The sequence below is a fragment of the Typopeltis vanoorti genome, chromosome 5, assembly GCF_054136105.1.
Source record: "Typopeltis vanoorti isolate ZY-2024b chromosome 5, IOZ_Tvanoo_1.0, whole genome shotgun sequence".
Taxonomy (NCBI): domain Eukaryota; kingdom Metazoa; phylum Arthropoda; class Arachnida; order Uropygi; family Thelyphonidae; genus Typopeltis; species Typopeltis vanoorti.
This window is the reverse complement of record NC_143553.1, coordinates 39,870,466-39,886,368: the sequence shown is the minus strand read 5'-3', so window position 1 is coordinate 39,886,368 and position 15,903 is coordinate 39,870,466. Positions and strand designations below refer to the sequence as shown.

At 33.2% G+C, this 15,903-nt stretch overlaps 1 protein-coding gene across 2 annotated transcripts in view; it reads right to left on the bottom strand.

Moving 5' to 3' along the window:
* Nucleotides 1-5,832: 5,832 nt before the first annotated feature.
* LOC150106330 (protein regulator of cytokinesis 1-like) overlaps nt 5,833-15,903 on the bottom strand; it is a 253,410-nt gene continuing 243,339 nt past the window's right edge. For both annotated transcript variants that reach the window (XM_090392371.1, XM_090392370.1), the window contains exons 12-13: nt 15,439-15,535; nt 5,833-6,424 (exon numbers count right to left, since the gene is read on the bottom strand). In XM_090392371.1, the coding sequence (XP_090248497.1) occupies nt 6,420-6,424; nt 15,439-15,535 (102 nt within the window). In that variant the 3' untranslated portion in view covers nt 5,833-6,419. The remainder of the gene's footprint in view (nt 6,425-15,438; nt 15,536-15,903) is intronic.

Genomic DNA, 15,903 nt, shown 5'->3' with positions numbered 1-15,903 from the left:
CGAGAAAGCATGGGAATATAACAAAGATCTGTATTTAAGTTTTGTCGATTTGGAAAAGGCATATGACAAGGTGCCAAGAGAGAAACTATTCAATACGCTGCAGTTATATGGTGTCAATGGGGCATTATATCAAGCAATACTTAGTCTTTATTTGAGTTGTAAGTCAGCAGTTAGAATTGAAGGAAGTACAGGAAGATGGTTTAATGTTAAATCTGGTGTGAGACAAGGATGTACATTATCCCCTCTGTTATTCATTATCTATATGGATCACATTATGAAGGAAAGTGGTATTAAAAATGATATCAGAATTGGAGATGTTAATGTCACCTCTTTGCTTTATGCGGATGATGTTATACTTCTAAATAAATCTGCTACAAGTCTGCAAAATTCTCTGACTAAATTGAATAACTGTTGTAATAGATATGGTATGAAGGTCAGCAATAAAAAGACAAAGACAATGAAAATAGGCAGAATCATTGAAAATGTCAACTGTGTTGTGAATGGAGAACCTGTGGAACATGTAAAACATTTCAGCTACTTAGGCACGACTTTTAGTGAGGATGGTAAATTAAATATAGAAATAGATAACAGAATCAGCAAAGCTGGTATGGTGGGAAGTCAATTGAATAAATTCATATGGAATAAGAGAGAAATTAGTCGGAACACTAAATTAGTTGTATACAAGACAGTGTTCAAACCAGTTTTAACTTATTGATCTGAGAGCTGGGTCAGAACTAAAACACTTGACCAAAGACTAGAGACCGCAGATATAAGAGTCCTGAGAAAGATTAGAGGCGTGAACAGATGGCATCAATGGCAATATCATATTAGAAACGAGGATATTAGGAAAGAATTTGACATTGTCAGCATCCAGGAAGGTGTTAGCAGAGCTAATCTCAGGTGGTATGGTCACTTAAACAGAATGGGCGAAGAAAGATTAGCAAAAGAAGTGTTCTCTGCCAGGTTGGTAGGAAGACCAAGATATAGGTGGATTGATACAGTACAAAGTGCCTTAGACGACAGAAATATAAGATCTGATAATGTTGGAGTATTGACAAGTAACAGACTGATTTGGAGGAAATTTGTAGATAGGAAGTTAGTAATGATGTAATTTTTTTTTTCATGTAGTACTATCATATCCTGTACACCCCTTGAGGGTACATGGCAGGAATTTGATAATGATTGTTTGACAAAAATAATTATCTTCAATCAAGTCTGGGAGAATTTTAAAATGTATTGGTGATTAAAATAATTACCCAAAAAATTGATAATGACATTGATCTTCCAAAGTGATACAATATGAAGTGAAGAAAGTATGAAAGGATTTCTTATTTTGCGCTGGCATTAAAAACTATAATTATACGATAAAAATAAGCAGCAAAATGAATATAACTCATAGGTATTTAGTCTGATATAACTCAGATTCCGGTTACCGAGCAAACGGCAAGCAACTACGTTTCTTGCTGTAGGCAACTGAACATAGCTTCTACATACACCAAGTAATCTAGTTAAGTGTTCTTTTCAGCGTGAAGGAGATTATTGCCCCTTATAATGGACATGACTGTCAAACTACACTTCTTATCCATGTTCTTTCAGCAGGTGGACAGAATATTATCCAGGTTTGCTGGACGTGTATACAAGTCCAGTAAAGAAATGGTATGCTTACATATATGAATTTTATGGAATACAGGAGTTCCTGTTATTTTTATATGTAGCAAAATCTGGTGCCCCGAAGTCTTGGTGCCCATAGCCGATTGCCTAAGTTTGCCAAATGATAAAACTGGCCCTGTGTGAACACCTTTTGGTAACTGGCATATGGAAATATGACTTCTATTGCTTCAACCTTGGTATCACCTATGGGTCTTTCTCCAACTGAAGAGACCTTAATAAAGGTCGAAACCGGTCTGGGTAGTGACCCTTCCCATAATGCGCAGCATTATACGTGTCTGCAAGGAGATGTGCTTTGCATTATGTGACACTAAGGAAAGTGATGTGAACTCAGTCCACCTTTGCCACAAGTTGCCCCAATCCTGAAGCTAATACTTCAGGCACAAACTTTGTTTGCTTGGATAAAGGATTAAACTAAATACATACTTTATAGTCTAACCAAGTGAAAAAAACTTCCAGCATCTTTCTCTAACCCAGAGTAAATTAATAATAAGGACACTTTTTGGCAACTGGCAAATGGAAATATGACTTCTGCATTGCTTCAACCTTGGTATCACCTCTGGGTCTGGCTCTCACTGAAGAGACCTAAGTAAAGGTCGAAACCGGTCAGGGTAGTGACCCTTCCCATAATGCATAGCATTATACATCTGCAAGGAGATGTGCTTTGCATTATGGCATACTGAAGAAAGTGATGTGAACTCTCAGTCCACCTTTGCCACAGTCGTGAAGATACTTCAGGCACAAACTTTGTTTGCTTACACTTGGATAAAGGATTAAACTAAATATATAATTTACAAAGTTAGTATTAGTATAACTTGCTGAGAAGCCAATAATTGTTTTTCGATAGCATGAATTTATCCAAAAGATTTAAGATGTGATTGGTAACAAGAACTCAAGTAAACTGGAGTTTTTGATCAGTAAATTCCAATGCTTTATTTTATTTTTTTTGTAAATGGTAAATTAAAATTGGTGCTAATTTTATGTCAGTATGATTGGAGTAATCAGCTAGCAGGATGATGACAAATTTAACCTGATTTAAATCAGTAATCACATGTTCCTTACCCATGGGCACAGGACATTCACAATTATTGCTTATGTTTTGGTTGGAGAGCAAGGACATTTTTGTCAAACTTTTTTTTTTTTTGGTTATGCAATCCAGTTATTGAAAACTGATTATTTTTTGCTGTATGGATAAACAAATATAGCTTTGTTAGCAGCAACTATTTCTTCTTTGGTTCCCATACATTGTTGTCTGAAATTAATTAGTTTTTTGCTTGTTGTAGCCTATGTTTTTGTTTCAATAAGATGCAATGAACTATTTCAATGTCTTGTTTGTGACTTTTACATGGTCTTCTGACATGGCGTTGATTTCAATGGCAATAGTAATTCACAAATATATACAGGTGTAACATATTTAATTATCTACACATCGACAGTAAAAAAAGTACTAAATTCTATTCGATATAGTCAATACCTAGTCGATATTGACACTATGTGCTACAGTGCAGTATAGTGAATACAATGCACTAATAGCATGCAGTGTTTTTGTCATATGCAACAAAAGAAAAAAACCCTAAAATTTTGACAGCAGAAAGAAATCCATACATTACAAGTTATTAGAACACAATATCTCTGCAATAATCATTTGTTTTATGACTGTTACATGAAAGCATTTTATCTTGGAAATAGGATATTGAAAAATGTGACACAATGCTATTCCAGAGGCATGCCTGAGGACACTGGACCAATTTTCATGAAAATGAGAGGGTGGGCACCTGATCCTGTATTGCCTTATATATGCAGTCATACTCAACTGGCTTCTACCAAATAGCATGGAAGTAAACCTTTATTCAGCCTGTCCCTAAAACAGGAAATAAAAGTCAGCCATTAAGCTATGCAAGCAAAAGTGAGGGAGAAAGCTATCAACAACCAGATTCTTCATTACCTGCAGTTCCATTAGTTTATGATCACCATGAAAAACCAAAGTTCTGATGATGATGATGTATTGGAAAAGGCCCAGAGATGATTGACTAAAGGTGGTTTTTGGTCTCTAGAATGTTGAGTATAAAGACAGATTGAGCAAATGCAATTTGCAGAAATTGATAGAAGAAAGGAGAGGGGATATGATCGAGACATATAAGCTGTTAAGAGGTTATTACCAGATTAATGTCAGGGAGGTTTTGCATAGAATGTGTGAAGATTGTAAGAGGAACAAGAGGTCATCCCTGGAAGCTGTATAAGGAGAGTGGGAGAAGGCTTCTCTCATCTGTGGACAAACAGTAGGTTGAGGGTTCAAGTTTATACATTGTATAAGCTTGAACTCAAAACCCAAGATCATAACACTCTCTAACCCTATTTAATGCAATCAATCATTGCTACAATGACCAGCATGTAGATATACCAAGGCATCTGCTATTGCCACAGAGACTCCTCTTCATGGTTATTGGAATACTAGATGATCCAGCCAATCTCTAACCATCCTTCTCTGCACTGCCACAAGACCTAACAGCTCATCCTTAGGTGAAAACTCCTGATTCTACTGCATCATTACTCATGGAAAGAGCAATCTTCTGGCTTTTAGCTTCAATTCTTACAGTAATGATTTCCATAAATGTTCTCTTACAATTCCAAACTCTCAACCATTCAAATACATCATTAAATATTTTTGCAGAAAGGGATAAGATTATTCTGATCTCAATTTCTGTGCTATCTGAATACCCATTAACTAATAACAATTTTCAGCATGGATTTCACTGCTGTCAGATCAACAGTGGATCTTATTATGTCACAGAAAAGTTTGGAATGTAGTGGTTGTTCTTGATATAAGGTATATGATCAAGTTTGATATCAAAACTTGTTACAAAAGTCAGACCATAAGATTGAAGCTTACTGAATAAAAACCTCAAACTTTTCTCACTCATGGTGGGGTTTCATGGTGTTCTTTCCTTGCATCCACTATTTTCTTCACCTTGTAGATATCTTATAATCCCTCTCTATATGACTGCAAATCCAACACAACATATTTTATTTCTTTTTCTCATTTGAAAAGCCCTTACAAAAAGTATAAATACAAGAAAAGATCCAAATATTTGGATAAAGTGATATTTTTTTTTGTTGAAATAATTTTAATCAACAATCTTTGTGGTGATAAGCAGATCACAAGTATCACCTACTCAAACAATTAAGAAATTAAATTTTTATTTTTCTTCACATGCTGCTTTAAATTATAAATTAGCTCTATCAAAATCACAAATCTATTCAAACACTAAATAATGTTCTCATATTTGGGAAGGCATATCCTTTAAGGATTCCCTAAACATCTTTGTCTCAGTACAGCAGAGAGCAATTACATTGATCAATGTCTCTCACTACTTCACTCTCTCTTTTACACAGATGTTTAGTCTCTATTGCATTTTCTATAGATATTTCAATGAATAATTTTCATCAGAACTATTTGTTCCCTTTATCCAAGTTTCTTTTTTCTACTGAACTTTCTGCCCATCAATGATACTAGTGCACTACATAAAGCACTAAAGTTGAATGACCACCTTTTATGTGAATCCCACCCAAGAAAGGTTGTAAACCTATAGTATAATTGTATCATGGGTGAGCTAAAGGTTAAATAATCAAAAAACCGTGCCTGGGACACCAAACATGAAACTTTTTTGAGCCATATCAGCCTCCAATAAGCAGGGTGGTAGTTTTACACTGGGCAGTGAAATTCATCTCTCACCTAGAGACAATCACAAACATCCATACTCAAGGTGGATTTGAATTCACAGCCTGTTCATTGGAGAGTGGATGCACTAATCACTCAGCAAACTAGCATAAGAATGCCATAAAGAATAAATAAATTGTTAATAATAAAGTCCTAAAATCTGCATTCGAGTAACAAATTTAAAAACTGGATGAATCCTGGCTTAACAAGGCAATACAAAATAAGCTGGGATAAGAAGAAATAAGAAACATAACTAATATTAATTAGTTATATGTAACAATTAACTGATAGCAAGTATCCCATACTGTTCATTTGTTTAAGTTGCAATATGCCATAGTTACTATTCAGGCACCTGTAAAAGATCTGCTTCATATAATAAATAAACAAAAATGTTAAAAAGTTTATTATATACTAATATACATTACAAAAAAAAAAAAAGCCTTTTATACAAATACAATCCATTTAATAATAGATTAAAAACCAGTGAAAGAAATAACAAGAAACATTAAAGGTTAAAAGTTATTCTTAAAGATTGTTACTGCATCATATTTACATTTTCATTTAGATCAAGCTGAAAAACGATGTTATGAAAATAAATTATTTAATTTAGAAAACAATCATTACAATTTATGCTCTTTCACTAATTAAAGTATGATGGTAATTATTTTAATTAAATACTTGCTGGTGATTAAAAAACACCATCACAGCTCTATATAAAAAAAGTTAAAAGGGAAACTTTTAAAATTATATAATAAATATAATAATTCCAGTCATTTACAGTTAATGTTCTTTGTTGTTTTTATATAACAGGATTACACATATACACATGACAGGTGCAACTGATATTCCTCAAAAAACTATGGTGATATCAAGAAAGAAGGCAGACCTGATTTGCTTCTGTCAGATGGGAACACTTGTTCATAAAGGAAAAGCAACATCCTCCAGAAAAAAAGAGAATCAACAAATTTTGTTTGTGAAGCAGGCATCAAAATCAACTGAATCTTGGCAATGCGTTCTCACTAAACTGTTGCAATCATTCTATGAAAATAAATAACAATGTAAGAAATGATATATAAAACAGAAAATATCACGATTAATAATATTGGAAATAGTACTAAAAGTATGATAAATTAGATATATGTACTTAAAGCAGATAATATTTCTACTAAGTTAACAAATTTTAACATTTAGAGAAGGATGCACTACTACTTTGTAGTTGCTATGATAAACTATATAAAACTCAAGATAATTTTAACAACTGAAGGAATGGATATTAAAAAGAAAGTAATGCCAGAGACAGTAAACTGCAGTAATCACAATAACTACCATGTTTAAGCTAGGGCTATATATAGCAAAGAGCATCAGAACACTTTGACTAAAATGACTGTACTTTTGGGATAATAATTTAAGATGTTTTGTAGAAAATCAAAACTACAAATAATGTTACCATCTTTAAAGACATAATAAAAGACATTTGTGAAAGAAAAAGGTAAAAAAAAAATCCCATTAATAATTTTGGTACTTATTTCACTATACATTGTATGTATAGTGAAATGCAATTTTACAAATGCAGCCTGTTATAAAAACTTCAAATTTGCCAAAATGCCATTTACGTATTATGCTTATTTTATTTTATAAATTCTGGTGATACCAAAGTTGTATTGTGTTAACAATGGAAAGAATTTTGCTGTTCAAATAACAGTTTCAGCTTTTCCTCTATGAAAGGCAATTTTGTATGTATGTGGACTGGATGACCCCCCCCTCCACCCCACCCCAAACACCAACAAAACAAAGCAGGTCATAAATTTGCTACAATATATTTCAGAATAGCAGAGAAGGGGAAAATTACTCTGAGAAGTTCTAATATCTACCCTTCCTTTCTTTCACAAGAAACAGAAATCCACTGTTATGTGGCAGTGAATTCTGAAAACTATGCATATGCCAGAGACACTGAGTATTAAAAAAAATGAATGCCTAATTATTTTAGCTCATTAAAAATTAGCTTCTTTAAGATATGCCTAAAACAACCAAGACTATATAATATAATTATATTGTGTCTGTAAATTATGTGTTCTCTGGTAGGCTTACATATTCCATGTTATGCAGAATAGTAAACGTAAGATTCCTGCCACTCAAATATGAGACTGGCTAACTCATCTTTAGTTGAATAGCCACTATAAATGTTCCTCTCATAGTAAAATAGGAACTGAATCCAGGTCTAACTAATTGATCTAATTAATGGGCAATGTCTTAATTTGTACAGTATGTATATGCAGTATGTATTATGTCTTAATAGTGCAGTAGGTTGTTACCTACTGCACTATTAAGACATTAATTTCACTTCTAAAATTAATGTCTTTTTTTTTTTTAAATGAAATATTATAAATATTGAATTGAATTATGAGTCTATGGCTTAACTAGTCTAACTTATGTTTTTGAGTAGGTACCAGGGATTGAAAAACAGAGTCACCTGGTCATAATGGTAATCGAAGATCTTTTACTGGCAGCTAACTTCTATCTATTCTGTTTATGTCATATATGTAGGAATTTGGGTATTTTGAAAACATTCATGAACTTTATTTCCGACTGAACAAGCTAAAAATAAATTCAGTCATTACACTGGAAATCTGACATTAATTCACACTCTAAAATCGATCTCAATTCTCTTCTCTTCAATCTATTTGTGCTATATGCTTTCATTTTATTTTAAAATGGCTAATTTTTTAATATATATATGAAATTGAAATGCAGTTCCATTAATCATGTTATTTATTTTTGTCTACTTTAAATAGAAGGAAAATAGAGGGGAGAAAAAAGCAGTTCACTCTCATCACTCATTAAATGAATTACTGTAACATTAATCTCATTTGCAAAACATTGTAAACCAACCATATTTGGAAATCCTACTATGGAGACCAAAATGACGGTTTACAAGCAATTTAGGCCAATAAGAACAGAAGCCGTCTTGCACCTGGCAATAAAATTGATTTATCCAGACATACACACACAGAGAGAGTCGGTCCTTAATTTTATGGCTATTCCATTAACAGGTATATTGAATACCACCTCACTCCTGCAACTCATGTACCAGGGTGTTATTGCTACCTTCAAGCAATATTATTTAAGAAATACTTTTGATCAGGTGCTACTAAGGGCAAGAAAACGCTCAGAAACGTTTGGAAGGAATATCATATATTGCATTGAGTAATGAATTGTATAAAGTAGGTGGAAGCAAACTACTCTACATCCTTTTAGATAGGCAGAGGCAACAGCCTCTGTTAATAAGGCAATTTGGCTGTTTGAAGAAATGGTTCATAACATGGAGAGATTTGCAAAGAAGACAGAATGGTGAAGTCAGTTGCAAGCTACAGAGAAATTTATGCAAAAATGAAAAGGCGAACTGTGCATACTAAGTTAACCATAATGTATACATTTATAAGGAAATCCACTCCTGCTGTCACTGCAACCAGTAAGGACGTGCTTCGCCCTTCCATAAGTTATGCATCAGATGAACCATCCTCAGAATGTTTGTTGCAATTCCCAAATTTCAAGAATTTGTTATTGATGACAGTCTCTCCAGCATCCTTTAATGAACTGTGCAATTACTAAAGCAAGCAGCAGTTTTGAAGAATTATTTTTTCTCCATATGTTTCCAACTAATTATTTTATTGGTAAGTGCACACTCTTACACCACTTACTGGTAAGTAGTTAATCAAAATTTCAGAGGCTTCTTCATTTTGATTAACCATCCTAATCTTAATAATAATGGTGGCATAAAAATCCCAAGAATTTGGATGGCACATTCAGCCCACTTAATTTTCAAGCAAACTCGGACTTTAGGACTGTAAGCAACTTTGTGTGAACATGTTGTCTCCAGTTTAATTTAATTTTGTAACCTAATAGATAACAATAATAATAGAACTCTAGCTTTGATGTAGTAAGGTTTTTTTTTCTTTTTTGCAGAGGTCAAGTTATAGCAGTTGATCAGTAACTTTAGCATACCATGTAGATTGTAGTGCAGCTTGTCTCTTTGTATATATGTGTATACTCCAGATGATGACCTTAATGTGAAGATATAAATGACGAGTGTTTATTTTGATTTATATTAAACTAAAGTTTTACTCTGACACGGTAGTTGTTTCCATAATTTTCATGATGTATTCTGATCACTGTAAGCATGAAAGAAAGGACATGAAGTTTAGAATGGTATTCTGTGGAAGAGGAATACTTGGATTATAGTCTGTGTTTCCAAGACCATACTCTGGGTAACCTATATGATACATACTGGAGGAAGAACTGGTTAAGAAAACATCAAGGAGATTGATCAGTGGAAATAGAAAAGGGAAGCCAGTTAATTATTAACATTGAAGTCAACTAGCAAGATGATGTCACTGTTTGATAAATTAGACTGCAGAGACTCAAGGATAGAAAATCAGAGATCAAAGTGATTTTCACCATTTGGAGAGCAGTAAAGACAACAGTTAAATGTTACTGAATGGGGCAAAGAAATCTTAAGTCAGAGAAGGTCAAAAACAGAGGATCCTAGATTTGGCATTTTCTGAAAAGTAGGATATGTGATAGAAGAAATAGACATGCTGTCCATACAGAGAGAGAGAGAGTGCATACAATCTCCTTGCTATATTGTGGTTTCCACAGTATCCACTCCTCACTTCACACATATGCTATTACTGTGACTTTCCTCCAGGCAGAATGTGGCAGAGCATTTGGCAGCAGGATGACCAGTCAATAAGCCTTCTAATGTATTACATCAGGTTCAATTTCACATGCTATCTGGTGACTTATCTCTGGAACTACTTTACTATTGAAGGGCATGCCAAACAGTTGTCAAATTGTGTAGTAAAATGGCCGATGCTTTGTTTGGTTTGCTCTGCAGACCAAACATAATACCACACAACACAATCATATCCACATCTATTTTTACCATAAAAATTAATATTAATTTAGAGGAGTAACATCGAAAATTTTAATATAAATTTAAAATTAATAGAATTTATTTATTTTTTGGTTTTTATGAGCAACAAATGATGTTAAACTGCATTATTCAGTTTCCAACTGTGAGTTTGTTTAATATCAAAAATTTATATCCAATGATATTTCAGCAGGGATGCTTCACCTTCATCTTTTGCTTAAAATTGCAACTGATGATTTTTTTTTTGAGGGATGCACATTACTATAATATCCAGTGCTTAACCACTGTAGATATGTTGAAAATATATGAAAGATATCCTATACTGACTGATTCAAAATTTATGCTTATTTTGAAGATTTTTCAAACTACAACCCCCCCCCCCCCACCCCATCCTAGAAGTGAATTACAGAACCACCCTGTCTAAATTTCTACTGGTTTGTAAGTTTTCACAAACAGTATTAAAAATCTATTACTTCATCTTACCGTTTTGACCAAGAAATCAGGCAATAATATTTTTGTATCCGTTGAAGTAGGTACTTCTAATTCTGGACTATTTCTTTGCAAACTAAAATCCTAAAAATTTTAGAAGTTTTGGAAATACTATGCTTTCAATATGTAAAACTGTTTATATGCATGCCACAAAAAAGAAAGTTCAATAATGTTATTTTTTTATTAAAATTTTCTTAAAAAATTCTAATTATTACTACTTCTGGTTGCTATTTTTAAAATAATCTATGTTTTAGAAATACTCGATAATACTCCTCTCAGCTGGAGGAAAAAGTTAAAGGCTTAGATTATTCTCATTGCTGTTGAGAAAGAAAAGAGAAAACACGTCCCCAGAAATTGTTGATTAGCAGACATCCTCAACAGAGATAGTTATTTCTTTCACATGCTGATACAGTATTTATGCCAAAAGTTTCACTTTTATCTAAAAATTATAAATTATTTGATAAAATTGCATTGAAAAAAAAAAAAAATTTTATTCTTTAAAAATAAAGGTACATATGTGTTACATAACTTCTTTTTTTTGGGGGGGGGGTATCAATCTATTCAACCTGCAAATATCTCAGATAATTTATTTACAAAATTGTTCGCAAAACAATTGCTACAAACATAAATTACTAGGAGAAACATGCTCATACATTTTTGTTTAAAATGGTAAAAGTATAGCTACTCTAACAATGATACGTATTTAGACTACAAGAAAATGTCTTTTTAAAATGTGCAGTGATTTCTTCTTTGTACTACAAGAAAAAACATATAATAGTAAGAATAAAAATATGTAGTAATTTATTTTTCATTGGCTGAATTTACAATATTCTTTCTTTGTGTTTTGAAAAGAAAGAGCACATGATTTAGTACATATTATTTTCTTGCTATTTTTTGGAAACAGAACATCTGATATTATTATAAGAGTGACATTTTACCATTTTTCTCCCACATGAGAAAAAGAAATAAGGCAATAATATTGTTGAATCTGTCAAACTTATTTGTAGCAGTGTTGCAACATTTATGACCTCTTGACGTGAAAAATGCTGAAAATGAAAAAGATTATTATTATTATGTGACACCTCCAGGGAGTCTCATCCCTAAGACTCATCGAGGGAGGGTACCTACTCCACAATGAACTGCAACTACCTTCATTACCTACACCAATGCCATTTACTTGACCACCACCACTAGCATTTTCACAGACAATCACGAACATCCATGCCCACGGCGGGATTCGAACCTGCAGCATTTTGCTGAAGAGCGGATACGCTAACCACTCGGCCAACCAGGCCAGCATTTCACTTGCATATTTCAATAATAATAATTCTATTTCTTAACTGTCATAAAATATACAATGAAATTATCTGAGACTGGCATATCCAACTATTGAACCATCAGTATTCCAGGAGTGGTGGTGAAGTGGAAAAATTGGTTAGAGCTCACAATCAGAAATGGGTTTACTAAAGGAGGGTCATGTTTTAGCAACTTGCTCACATTTTATAATAATGTTGGCATTGAACTAGAACATTGAACATTGATACTTTGGGATTTTGCTAAGGCTTCTGACAGAATTGGAACATGCAGAAAGTTTTTTTACCTTGGGTATACTGTAAAAGTATTTCTGTTTCCTTTAACTATATATCCTGGGATGGCTTTGACTTATATATATCCAGGTGATGCTGCGACAGTGTAATATATCGTCACTTAATTTTATACGTCCCCCTTTTAAACTCTAGATTCCTACCTACTGTATCCTATACTCCTTCTACCCGAGAGCAATGGAAATATTTACTTAGATTTATGACTGCGCCAACCATGCCTCGATATGGTGCAAGAAATATAGTACTTCCAGTAGGTTATTAAATCTTTTACAACAAAATCTCTTTATCATCCCCAAGTTATCAATTTGCTTTGCAGTCCTGGTCCTTTTCTCACTTACTATTTATATCAATGTTTCCCGCTTAGGTTCAATTTTTATTTTTTGAATCAGTGCATTGCAAAAGACAAGAAAAGAGACCAAACCATTATGTACTAATATATAAACAAAATTTAATTACTGATATCTAATAGTTACCATACAATACATGAATTCAAAACTTCATTCATACAAGAAATTCATTAATCTTGAATAATTACTCAAATGTAATACTTAGTGAACTCTCTTATTTTTTTTTTTCCTAATTAAATCTCGGATAATGCATTCTATATCACAAATACTAAATATCATTCACACGGAACAAGAAATTTCTAGGTGCGCATTAACAATCGTGATTAGTTATCAACCATGCATCACACACATTTTATGACTCTCAGATTCTCATCTCAAAGACTTAGTTAATTGACTGATAATCACATTGGCATATTTCATTCCGTTTGATTAAAACAGCTCTATGATGTGATAAGAAGCAATTAATTAACACACATTAATCAAAGGAAATCTTAATTAGCCCAATCTTTCTTAGGGAAATTAACTACGCTCACGTTAAACTCAATAATAATTTTTTCACAAATCTACGAGCATTTCATGTACCTTAAACCACTATTTTTCTATATTAAATAGTTCAGTAGTTCCTTGAGGGGAATTCTCTTAAATCACAAACATAAAATAATTACCATTCAGACTCACATGGGTCTCTGACTGTTTTGCATACGCCTTCCCTCCTTGTTTCTTTTCCTTTTCTTTTCCAGGGCTTCAGGGGTTTCTTCTCTTCCTTGATGGGAGTCACGGGGCAACATTGAGGAATCGCGTAGGCCAAATGGGACACAAGACTGGTGTCTTGAACTGACCAGTGAAGAACTGTGTAGGCTGATGGGCATGCATGTACTCGAACAAGCGGCAAAGGCTTCAGGACCAGTAGCAGGAATTCTTCTTAGACTGTCGCCTCTGATTTTATCCTTGGCTTCGGACTGGAAATTCCCTTGATGAACGGAACTCTGTGCCTATAACTATTTATTAACTATTAAAGCTAATATTTCGCTGATATTATATCCAGCATCTTCAGAGCATTACAGGGAGATACTTAAACAATCACACCATCACCCTTCTCAACAATATGGTATCTTAAAAACACTAACCCATAGAGCTAGAGCAATCTGTTCCAATGACATTGCTCTCTCTGCTGAACTTTCTCACCTACGTCACACCTTATAAGATAGATAACATACTAAATGCTACCCAGAAATCCCCTCTATCTACCACAGAAGACTGTAACAAAACTATCACCATCCCATACATTAAAGGCGCATCTGAAGAGATATCTAGGGCGCTTAACAAACATACTGTGCACCGTATTTAAACCTTATGTGAAATTAGCAACTCTCATCCATTCACCCAAGGACAAATGCACTCCTTTATCACATCCAGGAGTCTATGAAGTGCCCTGTTCTTGCCATCAAGCCTATTACGGACAGACAGGAAGAACTGTGGACATCCGCCTCAGTGAACACAAAAAATACATCCGACACTTTCACTATGGCAAGTCGGGTCTGGTAGACCATGCTTTGGATACCCCAGCACACAGGATCAATTGGAAAAAAACAAAAGTAATGCACAGAAGCTTCTACAAGTCAGAAAGGTTGTTCCTGGAATCAACAGAAGCCTTAAAACATACTCCAACCTTAACAAGTATGGCATTATAAATCTACCAAAGATTTGGGAGACAGTCATCCTAAGACCAAATTAATATTTATTACTTTTTTTATTTTATTTTTTTTTCAAACTTTCCAAGACTATTATTTGGACCACTATTTCAAAACTTTGTACTTTTTCTAAATTTGTTTTATTTATTTTTTTTTAACCTAGATGGCACCCTATTAGGACTTTAGTCTTGTGTTGCATGCTGCAATTACTTATACTAGCCCCGCTGTTACACCAGATTGTGGTTATCTTGCATTTGTAACAAACTTTGTGTTGTGTGCTCTGAAGATGCTGGATATAATACCAGCGAAATATTAGCTTTTAAGTTAATAAATAGTTATTTTCTTATCCATCTGGATTCATATCAATACCGTTAAATCTATTACAACAAAATCTTACGTTCTGGCACCATGAAAAACAGCCTTGTTACTAGTATAATGCAGAGTATAGGTCCTCCTAAGACCTACTTCCATAAATAATAATTATATTACTGATAATAAATTTAGTATTTTTATTTTATAAAATAAAAATAATTACCTCTATGATAATTTTGGAAACGAGATTTTTTGGCTTTACCAAACCACAAGATTTTGTGCTACGGAAATCCAGTAAATTGAGAGGGGGTAAAGTTAGTATAAATTTATCTTTATAATGCATACACTAACTTCATATCCCAATAAAGCAGGATTTAATTTAGCATATTGCTGTTTGTTATCTACATCAGCATTGTTTTTTTTTTTTTTGCAAAATGCATTTTAATGCTTTGTAAATGTTATAACAATAGCCAGTAATAAAATGAATTTAATTAAAATAAAAAGCCAAAAGGCTAGTTTTCTGGCAATTGAATAGATATTAAATGGATAAGAACTTACTGGCTATATAACAATATAGGATTCTCATCCATTTAATAAAATGAATTTAAATTATGTTAAACCTATTAATGTAATGAAACAAAGTTTACATAATATTGAAAACAAAATAATCTGCGGTCACCTGCTATGGTGGTATCACTTGGAGGATTTACAGTTACTACAGGAACTTTTATGGATGTACTGTTGAAGACCCCTTCCTGACGCTGCTCTAAACTAGTCTGAAAAACGGTGAGCACCAAGATGAATATTACATTAAAATATTTTTATATTACAGGTTCAACATGCTAAAATATGAGCATGCATATCAATATATTTTCTAAATCTAAATATCATATACAGTGGTTTCTCGCTAATCTGAACTAATAAAAACCGCGCTCGTTCAGATTAGCGAATTTTCCCCCTAAGAGGCAACAATAACTAGCGTTTAAGACAAAAATAATCAGATTCTAATGGTACATCAATTTAATTCTGTAAATAAATGAATTAACAGATAGAAAAAATGCTACTGTACTGTAATATAAAACTTCAAAAAATAATACAGTACGCAAGTTTATTTTAGTAAAATATTTAGTTTGTATTTACCTGT